General features: G+C 42.1%; 1 protein-coding gene across 2 annotated transcripts in view; it reads left to right on the plus strand.

Annotated features, from left to right (window-relative positions):
* Positions 1-12,739, plus strand: part of FBXW12 (F-box and WD repeat domain containing 12) — a 24,956-nt gene continuing 12,217 nt past the window's right edge. The window contains exons 1-4 of one of the 2 annotated variants that reach the window (XM_054976806.1): positions 1-153; positions 2,600-2,637; positions 9,857-10,017; positions 11,598-11,719. In XM_054976806.1, the coding sequence (XP_054832781.1) occupies positions 9,861-10,017; positions 11,598-11,719 (279 nt within the window). In that variant the 5' untranslated portion in view covers positions 1-153; positions 2,600-2,637; positions 9,857-9,860. Of the gene's footprint in view, positions 154-585; positions 718-2,599; positions 2,638-9,856; positions 10,018-11,597; positions 11,720-12,739 lie in introns of those variants that run through there. The other variant, XM_054976805.1, reaches the window with a different exon arrangement.

Below are 12,739 nucleotides of genomic sequence, written 5' to 3' on the forward strand. Positions count from 1 at the left end.
TCCGCAAGTGTGCGGGAAGGCGCCTGGGGGCGTTCTTGAGGGCTGAGGTTGTCAACATAAATCTCAGCGTTAGAAAACGTTCGCCTGTTTACGAGTCCTGTAGCTAATAGGCATGGGGAGGATTGCAGCTCCAGTTACAGTTGCGTTCCTCAGGTAAAGATCCTCCGCTTCCTCGTTTCCTTTTACTTTTGCCAAAGTTGGTAGGCTTGTGGTCAAACTTGCAAACTCAGCTAACCGTAGTAGCGCCTTCGAGTCTTAAAACCTCCCCTCTTGACTAGGAAGCACGTTAGGTTGGTTTGACTACACTTGCTTCGGGAACTGCGCCGAGGCTCGATTGCCTTTGGAGGGGTTATTCCAATGGCGAACAATGAGGCAATTATTGGGGATGAACAGATTTCTCCCTTTCCCCTAAGGGCGAGCGAGCAGCACGAGGGAAACGCCCAAGCCGAGCCAGGCAGTCCCAAACAGAAGTGCCCCCTTCCCCGGTAGCAGAAGCTGCTTCTGTTTAGGGCTGGTGCGGAAAGCATTAGTTCCGCCTCGGCTGCTCCCGCAGCTGCGCCGGGGCAGGAAGGGAAGGGAACTTGCCCGGAAGTTTGTTTCGGGCGCGGCGATCTTGCACGAGAGATGAGCGGCGAATCGCTTACATTAGATTGCCTGGTCCATATTTTCTCGTTCCTGGAAGCACCGGATTTACTCAGAGCAGCCCAAGTGAATAAGGTAACCAACAACGGCGGGCTGGCAGCAAACGCTCCAAATCCGCCTCTAGGCGCGGAGAATCGTGCCTGTGTCTTCGCCGTAGACGCGGAGGCTAGAAAAGGAGCCTTTTCTTGCAGCCCTTTTCCCTACAGTCAAAGATGCAAGTAGTAGCTGCAAAACTCTTCCGATGTTCCCTTTAGGATCTTCAGGTTTAACGAGCATATCGGTCTTTAGGCCGCTGCGTGTCGCAGTAGTTATATATAAGTTTGTTCCTCCATTTGCTTTTAGGGGAGGGAGGGGGTTGTTTATTTTTTAAAAATGGAGTTTGTCTCTGGTCAGAGAATGACACAGTATTTAAAGTAAAAAACCCTTACATTTTTGATCCCAGAGGCATTTATTTTCTCAAGGGCTACTGACTGGATTCATAGTGATAGGATTCCTTAGTGAAGTATTTCCTAGGCCACCTATTTGGCATTTAGGTATCCAATCCAAATTTAAGTGCTCTGTAAGAAAGTGGATGAGAATGAAGTTGCAGTTCTAAAAACGCTTTCCTGGTAATAAGCCCCATTGAATAAAATGAGACTTGCTTCTCAGAGCCTCGCTACAAGTGACATCTTCCACGCGAAGGGCACTTGATCATTTTCGCAAGTCTTTCTGGGTACTGAAGTCCCTCTCCCACACCCCTTTTCCTTCTGTTCCTTCCCGTCTCCGTTAGCACGGCTGCCTGAAGAGACGGAGAAAGCCTAGGAGAGCAGCTTTTGCAAATCATCTTGCTGGGGGGTGGGGAATGCTCTAGAGAAAGCTGACATGTGAAGTCCTCCCCTCTCTGTTAGAACTGTTAGGATCGCTGCCTTAAAAGTCAGAGAAAGCTGCAACTTTCTAAGCTTTCTCTAGAGTATTCCCCCCCTCCCCGAGCTGCCCGCTGCAACTTTGCTAATAGTCTTGCTCGGGGAGGGGGGGAAATACTCTAGAGAAAGCTTAGAAAGTTGCAGCTGCCCGCCCCCAAAGATCATTGAGAGCAGGCTTGCGACTAGAGAAACGATTTGCAAACGCAGGCTTTCTCTGACTTTTAAGGCAGCGATCCTAACAGTTCTAACAGAGAGGGGAGGACTTCACATGTCAGCTTTCTCTAGAGCATTCCCCACCCCCCAGCAAGACGATTTGCAAAAGCTGCTCTCGTAGGCTTTCTCCGTCTCTTCAGGCAGCCGTGCTAACGGAGACGGGAAAGAACAGAAGGAAAAGGGGTGTGGGAGAGGGACTTCAGTACCCAGAAAGACTTGCGAAAATGATCAAGTGCCCTTCGCGTGGAAGATGTCACTTGTAGCGAGGCTCTCAGTAAACCTGTTTAGAGTTGCTTGCTGAGTGTATTCTGGTCTTGCTTCTTAAAGATTGTGCTGACCTATTTGCTTTCTGTTTATGTTCTGCCCCATCTTTGAAGTTTCTGCACCAGGTGCAATGTATTCGATGCATAACTTCCCTTGCCCAACATTGTTTTTCATAGTGCTTATATTTGAGTAGAAGGAATGAGGGGGAAGCTTATAGGGTTGTGATCTTTTTCTGGGAGGGCTCTTGTGTGTTTTACAGTTGTACCACAAGCAGTGATTCAGTTGGGGATACTTTCCCCAACATTGTACCTGCATGCCAAGAAAACATCCCCTTCTAAATTTCTGCTAAATCATGCCACTTAATAGGATAGATGCCTGGCCAGAACCTCTCCCTTTTGAGCAAACGCTGAAGGATGAAGTAAATAATGGATTAAATAATGCTTCCTACTTCAGTGTTGGCCCTAGGGAGGGGTTTCTAGAATTGTGCTTAAAACTCTAAAGAATTTTCTCAACCTGCTTTTGTCAAGTGAGTCCTGAGGTAGTGCTTCCTACAAACCTGTAATTATTTCTCTTCTTAGACATGGCTCGAAGCAACAGAGACCACTACACTTTGGAGGTAAGTTTTGTATTTGTTAAAAACTGGATCTGAAGATTCGGTAACTAAAGATCACAATTTTATGTCTTCTGTTTTTCAACTTGCTATGTATGTTTATATGATCAGCAAAATCTAGAAAGCTCCTGCCCCTAATCATAAAATCAACAATGGGAAGGACAATAGAGTTCTGGGACACACAGAGAGAAATAAGATTTGCAAAGGCTGGATTAGACTTGGTTATGCAGATTAATACATAACCATTTACCTTCAGCCGTGCAGTGAAGATCCTTGTGCTGTGGTTGCACCTGCTGCCAAAGCAATGTTTTTTAATATTTGCACAGCCAATCAGATTTGCAATGGCTAATCAGAGGCACTGGTGGGCAAAAGTTCCATCCTGCCCCACTCGCTTTCTAAAAGCACTTGGTGGGTGCCAGAGAAGGTATTGGTGTGTTGGAAGAAGCAATGTCTGGCGTACAGAGAAAGAGAAGACCCTATAGGGGGCAGCAAAGGCCAGTCAGATAGGGACGTGAGGTCAGCACCCTAATGCTGAGTGTCATTTCCTTGTCTTGTCTCCAGATTGGTACTCTCAGGGCAATATCCTGCTTCTTCTTGGAATCTCTCAGTTAGCTATATAGCTAGACGTCTGTCTGTATCTCTCCACTTCACTATAAAGCATGTTAGTTCCTAAATAAATTTTCTTTACTCTTTAATCAGTTCATGTGACTATTGTTGTGCAAATATTCTGCCAACAGGGTTAATGAGCTCCAGACCACGTGCATACTGATTTAAAGGTAGAAAACAGCCTGAGGCTCTTTAAGTGCTAGCAGGGCAAGGTGAGCGTAGCGGAGAACAAAGGATCAAAGATGGCGACCTGCTTTGGTGCACTGCATGGACTTTGGATAGACAGGCTGGCAGATAATAATTATCAGGCAGATAATAATTATCAGGTTTGAAGTGAAAGAATGAAGACCCATCTGATTGAATGTGATCTTTGGGATGTCACTCAAGCTGGGAGACCTGCAGATGGACCAGAACAGCAAGCAGCTTGGGACTCCGCAAACAGTAAGGCACGAGCAGCTATTGTCTCGGCTCTGACAGATCGTCAGCTTTTAAGAGTCATAGATATGCAAACGGCTAAAGAGTTGTGGGAGGAATTGAGGAAGCTGCATGTGAAATCTTCTTTGAAATGCCAAATGTATCTTCAAAAACGCTTGTTCAGTTTAAGAATGAAAGAAACTGATGGTCTGAAATCTCATCTGGATGAGATGCTAAATTTAGCTCATCAGCTAAGAACAGCAGGCAAGGAAGTTCCAGACCTGGATATGATTGCCTTAATTTTGATAAGCTTGCCAGAGAGCTATGAAAATGTGATCCATGAAATAGAATCTAAAGATTATCTCTCCCTGAAAAGAGTTATAGGAATGTTGGAAGAGGAGAAATCATGCAGAGATTGTAAGAAAGTTAAACAGAACAAAAGAGCTTTAAAAATTTCTGCTAAAGAAGAATATACTTGTCATTCATGTGGAGAACAAGGGCACATTAAGCGAACCTGTCCCTTAAGTGATTCACAAAGAAGGGGCTTTAAGCCAGAGGGAAACAAAAGGACTCAGTTTAAAGCCAGTGGAAGAACCTCATTTAAAATTAATAATGAAGGGCTTGCAAAAAGCTCCCGACTGGTATATAGATTCAGGTGCCCTGAATCACATGTGCAAAGATAAGAGTTTCTTTGAAATACTGAATGAGAACTTATACTTAGCAAATGGAGAAACAATCTCTTCTGAAGGAGTCGGGTGTGGGACACTTTACTGCAAACTCCCAAGTGGCAAAATCAGGGAAGTTCTTATCACAAATTGCTTGTATGTTCCAAAACTGGAAAATAACTTATTCTCGGTAAGAGCCATGGGGAGAAAAGAAGTAAAAACAATATTTGATGGAGAGAAATGTTTTATCAGAGAAGAGACTGATTTGATTGCAACTGCTGCTGAGAATGATAATCTATACAAACTTGAGTGTCACAAGGAGAAAGTGAATTTTACCTGGCAATGTAATCACAAGACTTGCAGCAAACTTTGGCATAGGAGATTTGCACATATAGATAATGAGGCAATAAGCCAACTTGAATGGAAGAACCTAACAAAAGGCATGCTGGTGACCAAATGTGCTGATACAGAGAAGTGTGAGTGCTGCATAAAGGCAAAGGGGACTAGACCCGGCTTTAACAAGCATAGCACAAGCCAAACGAAGCGACCCCTTGAGGTGATTCATAGTGATATCTATGGACCTATGAAAACACCAACACCAAGTGGAAATAAATATCTGTTAACCTTCATGGATGATTATTCAAAATTTACTGTGGTCTACCTGATCAGAGAGATAAGCCAAGTACTGGAAAAATTCAAGTCTTATTTGGCTATGGTGAGTAATAGATTCCGAAGAAAGCCACTAGCAATCCAGATAGATAATGGAGTGGAATACCTGGGAAAGGAGATGACAGGCTACCTAACAGAGCAAGGAATAGAGCACCATCTCACAGTTCCACACACCCCAAAAAACAAAGGAATAGCAGAAAGAAAGAATCACTCTCTCACTGAAATGTCCAGATGTATGCTGCTTGAGGCAGAGCTACCTGACAAGTATTGGGGAGAAGCTATCAATACTACCTACCTACCTGCAAAACATACTGCCTACTAAAGACAGAAGTAGTACACCATTTGAGCTGTGGTATGGCTACCAACCCAGAGTGAATCATCTGAGAGTGTTTGGGTCAAAAGCCTACACTTACATTCCTAAAGAAAAACAGGCAAAGATGGATCTTAGAGCGGAAGAAGGCGTGTTCGTTGGTTATGCACTGGGATGCAAAGGATACAGAATCCTCAGCCCAGAAACAGAGATGGTCAAGATCTGCAGTGTGGTCGATATTGATGAAAGGGAGAAACCAAACAAGGTGGAGAAAATAGATATCAGAGAAACTACACCAAAGAGAGGAATGAAGCACAGCAAACAGAAACAATAGAGCTGAGCATGATGGCTGACACACCGTCAGAACTGAAACAAGGTGAAGGGGATGCAGAACAAAGTGTCAAATGTTCAGCTAGATCAAACAAAGGAATTCCACAAAGAAGACTTTCCTATTTGGCAAGAACAGCAGCTGTACCAGAACCTTCTAGCTGGGAAGATATTGAAAGGATGCAAGCAGTAGGATGCAAATGGATCTTCAAGACCAAGCATGATGCAAAAGGGGAAATACAAAGGTTCAAGGCTAGACTAGTTGCTAAAGGATACTCTAAAAATATGGAGAAGACTATAATGAAACCATCACACCAGTGGTGTGAGACACTTCAGTAAGAATACTTCTGAGCATAGCAGCAGCAAGAAAGATGCACATGGAACATCTTGACATGAAGACTACTTTTCTACATGGAGAATTGAAGGAAGATAAATACATGGAACAGCCACAGAATTTGAACAGTCCAAAGACAAATAACATGTGTATAAACTTCAAAAGAGCATCTATGGGCTGAAACAGGTTGCATGGGCCTACAATAAGAAACAGACCTAAATGCTCATCAAGCAAGAATTCAAACAAGGTGGGGCAGAACATTGCCTTTATTCAAGAAGACATTGCAACAGCAGTGGGAATACTATGCAGGAAAAGCACATCACCAAACAAAATGACTGGAATGCAGTTAAGAGACTAGCAAGATAACGTAAGTGGCACTGCACACTTGATATTCAAGTTACCAGCAAGTGATAACCCCAGACTAGTGGGATACATGGATGCAGATTGGGAGGAGACTACAGATAGAAATTCTACCATGGAGAGGTGTTCTTCTATAACGGAGGAGCTGTCAGCTGGGCGAGCAGGAAGCAAGAAACTGTAGCCACATCCTCTACTGAAGCTGAATATATATTGGCATTGGAAGCGTGCAATTAACTCAAGTGGATGCTACAGCTAATGGAAGACTTTGGGATAGATGAACCAAGACCTATATAAATATTTGAAGACATTCAAGGATGCATAAATCTTGCAAAGATGGAAAAGATCAACTCAAGACCTAAGTACAAAGATATAAAGTGTCACATAGTAAGAAACACGCAAGACGAAGGGCATGTTGAATTATAGTACCGTGCTGCAGAAGAAATGATTGCAGGTGTTCTCACCAAACCACTTTATTGAGAAAAGCTTGAAAGCCTACGTAAGAAGATGAATCTTGTGGACTGTATACACAAGACCTCAAGAAGGGGTCTTGGAAGAAGCAATGTCTGGTGTACAAAGAGAGAAGAAAACCCTACAAGGGGCAGCAAGGGCTAGTCAGATAGGGATGTGAGGTCAGCACCCTAATGCTGAGTGTCATTTCCTTGTCTCCAGATTGGTACTCTTAGGGCAATATCCTGCTTCTTCTCCGAATATCTCTCGCTCGCTCGCTCGCTCACTGTTACATAGCTAGCAGCAATGCAATCTAGCCAATGTCAGTTGTTAAAGGATGCATCCAATTGCAAAGAGGTATACAATCTAATGTAAATCTTGCATGGTATGTAGAACGTAGGTATTCTTATTTCACTATTTGGCATAAGTTAGCCTGAATCAGTAATTACTGAAACAGCTTTAATCAGACATTTCTCTTTCTCACAATCTTAATGCAGTTAAATGTCCTTGAGAAATTAAGCTGCCATAAATCAGCTTTGATAACTGCTGAAGTAACTTCTCATGAATAGTTGTTTTTCTGCCATCATAAATCCCAGAAAAAGAACACTGACTGTGTAACTGGCAACTTGTTTTTAGCTTTCATAGTTTTCCTTTGAACATCACTTGTATTCTAATATAATAAAACAGACATTTCAGAAGAATGTAAGAGCTTGAAAAACATGCAAACTTCTCAGATCTGGATTCAGAGAGGGTGCCTTTTCTGCATATGCTTTGGCAAGAGACTTAAAATTTGAATTCATTCTTATATTTAGTGTAGGCAGAGTAGAATTGCCATGCATTCTCTCATTTTGTTATAATAGTTTTTACATATTCTAATGTGGTATCATATCATTGATTCTCTTATACTTTATTTTTTTACATTTAGTTATACTGATTTAAAATAAAGCTTTTTTCTAGAATATTGAGTGATTTTTGACTGAAATAAACTTTTAATTTTCCTTCCGTGCCCTAAAAGTGATGCATGTCAGAGAGTACTCACTGATGTTCACATCTGTGACTTAGTAGTTTGTGTGTTGCTTTAATTCAACACAGAGAGACATCTTAAGTTTCTGCATGGTTGTTTTTTGACAATACCCCTTCACAGTGAGTCTTTAAAACTGGCACATGGAATGAACTGCAAGCAATTTTGCACAATACAAATAGATCACTATAGTGACCCAAACATGTCTTCAGGGGATATGTGCCTGAATTATCAATCAAGATACATTTGTTCTTGGACTGGCCGAAACAGCCGCCAGCAGCAATGACCTGGCTGTGTAAAACTAGCAGCTACTGCACGAAGTGACTTGAGATGAACTTTTGACAGCTGCTGTCAAGGAGCTTAATTAGGTGCCTACCTTATGTGTAATGAAGGAATCAGGAAAGTTCATCTTGTGTCTGTAGCAATGCTAATGGCGAGGAAAGACAGAGGTGGCACCTTATATCTATTCAGGAATGGAGTTCCGTGCACAGAACCATAAGGGAAGAATGGGTGGGATTAAAGTAGTCATTTTGGCAGTGGAGGGTGATGGAGATGGTCAAGAGTACAGATATAGTGGGAAAAGAGCTGGAAAACAGACTGCAACAAGAGAGTGGAGAGCTTTAAAGGTCAAAACAAGGAATTTGTTCTGCAAAGGAAAGGGAAGAGTCAGATAATAATCAGATCTGGCTGTTTTCTTTGATTATATCACTGAAGGGCTACACTTGCCAGCAGTGGGGTAAGAGGACCAGAGCATGAATTAGAATATTAGCTGAGGGTACAGAGAGGAAAGGCGGGATTTTTACAATGCTGTGTATTGGGGCGGGGGGAAGCTAACGGTTTAAACACAATGAACTGAATAACTGATTCTTACTGAGTTGCCAGGTTGTAATCTACAGAGAACCTGATTAATAGTGATTCAGTGAAAGTTGTGCAGCTGTTGTGTTTCTTGCTCATTGCTTCCTTCCCAGCCTTCTGAAGCCTCACAGACAGTGTCAGAATGAAAAGAGAAGGAAAAGAAGAACAGTCAAGAGAAGGCCTCAGATGCAAAAGTATCATAAGACCTGCATTAAATTGATAATTTGTCTCCCAAACCTCTGTATTTTCCTTCTGTCGACTTTTAGAAAATATAGCCTCCTCCTTTGTCACTACTAATCTTTTGAAAATGGCTGTGTTGTACTCTTGACATGAATCAACAGATCATTTCAACTGACCCAGAAAAATTTTGACCATCGAATGACACAGAATGAATTTCTTAGAGGTACTGAGTGACTGTATCATGCATCTGACAAAGAGAACTTGATTCTCAAAAGCTTATGCTACAATAAAATTGGTTAGTCTTAAAGGTGCTACTGGACTCTCTTTGATTTTGTAGGAATTGGGACTCCAGGATGTCATTATAATGACAAACTTGAATACTATTTATAATATAATCTTAAACTGGAGTGGCTAAAATTTGCTGAATAATTTTAAAAAACATTTAGCATACTGATTTTAAGCCAGATAGAAAAACAGCTGTATCATCTGAGTTTGTCAATGTTGTACTATTACTGCTTTCTGAGTGTCCAGGCTGTTTGGTTTCACTTCTGTGCAGCCTTTTGAATACTTAGCTAATCATCAGACTTGGCAGTTTGCCTCAATAATGACATTGCAGAGGTAGCATAGTTATTAGCTGTCACTTCCCTACAGTGTACCCCCCCCCGAGTAAAAAAGCCCTCTTGAATAATTCAGTTTTGCAGCATTTGCAGAAAGCCAGGAGAGTGGGGGCTTTCCTGACCTCTTCAGGTAGACCAGTCGATAGGGTGGGGGCCACAGCAGAGAATGCACATGTAGGAAAAACCTCACAAGGAGATCTTGATAGTTTTAATGTTCCTTCAGAGCAGCTGTGGGTGGCTCGAAATTTGATCCGAGTAGCAGTGCTGGGGAATACATTTCGTTTTGTTTCACTACCTTTCCCAAACACATCTACAGCGTAGAAGTTAGTTGTGAACAATTACCTACCTGCCCCTACGGTGAAAGTTGCAGAGAGAGAAATCTATATTTCAAGATGATACTGTCATAGTTTGTATTTACAGAAATATGTGCCTAAATCAGTGGGCCTTCTGCAATATCTCAGTGATCCCAGGAACACAGACCTGGAAAAAGTATTATCTCCACCGTTTTAATATTGAGCATAAAATGGTATCAGGACGACCTTCAGTTGACTATTCATGTAAAGCCATGAGAGGACATCAAGGTATGAGGTGTGGTAAAAACCTGGTTCTTCATCTAGAAGAATTTTTTTAAATCACCCTGTAAACTGCATTGCATTCTGTTTTATAAAAAGCTTGCAGGTACAAAACTTGCTTTGTAACAGTGGGGTGCACACCATTTCCCAAGAAGCACCTATCTCCTCGGCTTCCCTGAAATGTATTTTAAATTGCTCTGAGTCTAACAAGCAGTTTGGTATGACTGCTGCAAGTCTGGAAAGTATGTTTGGTGCACATACCATTACCAGAGTCTGAGGGAAATTTTTAAGCCCATACTTCAGAGGCTTGCTGCATAGTCGCTTCTGAGGAAATGCCGAAGAGATATTAATTATACTTCAGGTCTTACCCTGCCATCCTTTGCTTCACTCCTGGTAGCTGCTTTTGAATGTGTATGCATGTGTGTCATTTTTAGCCATTGGGCTTACTTTTTATCCCCACTGGGATTGTTATGGATGTGATGCCAGAATTCCAGATAATCAGTTGGATTTGGCTTCATGATGTTACTGACTGCAGTGCAAGGTGATTCCTGTATTGCATTGGCTCATTCTGAGACTGAAAGGAAAAGAGACCTTGGAGTTGTAGTGGATAGTTCAATGAACGTGTCAACCCAGTATGCCATAGCAGTGAAAAAAGCAAACTTTGTGCTGAAGATTATTAGGAAAGGGATTGAAAATAAAACAGCCATTATTATAATGACCTGGTATAGATCTTTGGTGCAGCCTCATTTGGAACTGTGTGCAGTTCTGGTCACTATGTCTCAAGAACATTGCAATGCTGGAAGAAGTGCAGAAGAGGGCAACCAAGATGATTAAGGGATTGGAACACCTTCCCTGTGAGAAAAGCCTGAAAGTCTGGGACTTTTCAATTTAGGAAAGAGATGACAGAGAGGGTCATGATAGAGGTTTTATTAAACCACACACACGGTAGAAAGTGAACATAGAAAACTTGTTCTCCCGCTGCCAAAATACTAGAACTTGAGGGCATCCAATGGAGTTGATGGCCAGTAAATTCAGGACAGACAAAAAGAAATACTTTAGACAGGAAGTGATTAAATTGTGAATTTTTTTGCCGGAAGATGTAGTGATGGTCACAGGCATAGATAGCTTTAAAAGGGGGTTAGACAGACACATGGATTCATACGTCTATCAGTGACGACTAGCCATGGTGACTAAAGGGTACCTCCACATTCAGAGGCAGTGAACCTCTGAATACCAGCGCCAGGAATCGGTTTCAGGGGAAGGCCTCAGGCTGTATGATCTGATTTCCCTCCATAGCAACCGGTTGGGCACTGTGTGGGACGGTACGGGATGCTGACTAGATGGACCACTGGTTTGATCAGCAGGGCTCTTCTTACATTCTTAACTATTCAGTTATTCTAAATGTTTAATTGCAGGTTTATGAGATACTAAACAAGGCAACCCTGATACTAGAAAACAAATGCCCATCGGAGTTATTGCTCAGGCTTTATTTTGAGAGAGTGCTCATTCACTTAGTGAACCAAAAATTAACAGATTTTGAAGTTGACATATTTGATTTCCAAAGAAAATTCTGTGGTATGTTGTCCTAGGAGAGATACACGATATGGCTTACCTGTCATCTAATGAGCACACATTTGCTGTGGGAAAGGTGAAATCGGTTGTGTGCACTGCATCTGCTGATGGCACTGTCAAGGCATGGGATGTCCAAGAGGTAAGCCAGACTCCAGAGGAAGAGGGACAACTTCTCTCCTGGCTTTCAGTCACCTGAATTAATGTTCACTTTCTGCATACCCATTATATTAGGAAAATATTGTTTATAATTTGCCTTTCTCACTGGGACCCAAGGCAGATTACAAGTATGATTAAAGCTTTCAGTCAATCAGTAAGTGCATTATAAAATATGGTAAGATCAGGAAATCAGTGAGCAGATTAAAAAAATTTGGATCTAACACTAAAGATTCCAAGTTAAAAAAAGAATGCAGTTGGGCTGGGATTGTAGAACAGGGAGGTTAAAAAAAAACAAAAAAACGTGCAAACATGATTGAGACCCAATAATAAATTTTCCTGCCCTTACATGTCCCTGCAGACAAACCCCACCCTGCTGAACTGAAAACTGAGTTTTCTTTTCTGTGAAAATAGCCAAGAGTCAGATCCATGCTAAATTTTTCATCAGTGGAACAGAACTTTCCTGCCTTCCTCCCACTGCAGCCCACTGATCTCATGAGATCAGTGTTCTTGCATCCCCTGGAAGACACAGCTGCCAACAGGCTTAGAGAAAAAACTTGTATCCCTTTAATAGTTATTGTGTGGAAATGGGCAGGCAAAGCCTTTCGTGGCATTGTGGTAAATAACACCCTATTATGTCTTTAAAGGGGGCAGGCTATTTTTTCTCCCGGCAGTTAACAATGCTAGGACCCCACAGAACAACATGTAGGGGTGGGTCTGCAGTGGAAATTGTCAGTTTAGTCTGGGTCAATCCCCAAGGTTACATAACAGCAGGGAAAAAGCAAATAAATATGAAATTTGATTTAATCGGTGGAGAGATGGTGTGTATGTATACTGTTTTGCTTGAACAGGCTAGGAAGCAAGCTAGCCATCTTGCACTGCTACTGAAAAAGCAGTAGGAAAAGGGGACCAAGATATTAGTGTATGTCCAAACAAACACTGTTGTTCACAGTGGCCTTGATACAGTCAAACGTTTATGTATGCTGTCAGTCTTCTCACATGCCAA

This window comes from Eublepharis macularius, chromosome 4, assembly GCF_028583425.1.
Source record: "Eublepharis macularius isolate TG4126 chromosome 4, MPM_Emac_v1.0, whole genome shotgun sequence".
NCBI lineage: Eukaryota > Metazoa > Chordata > Lepidosauria > Squamata > Eublepharidae > Eublepharis > Eublepharis macularius.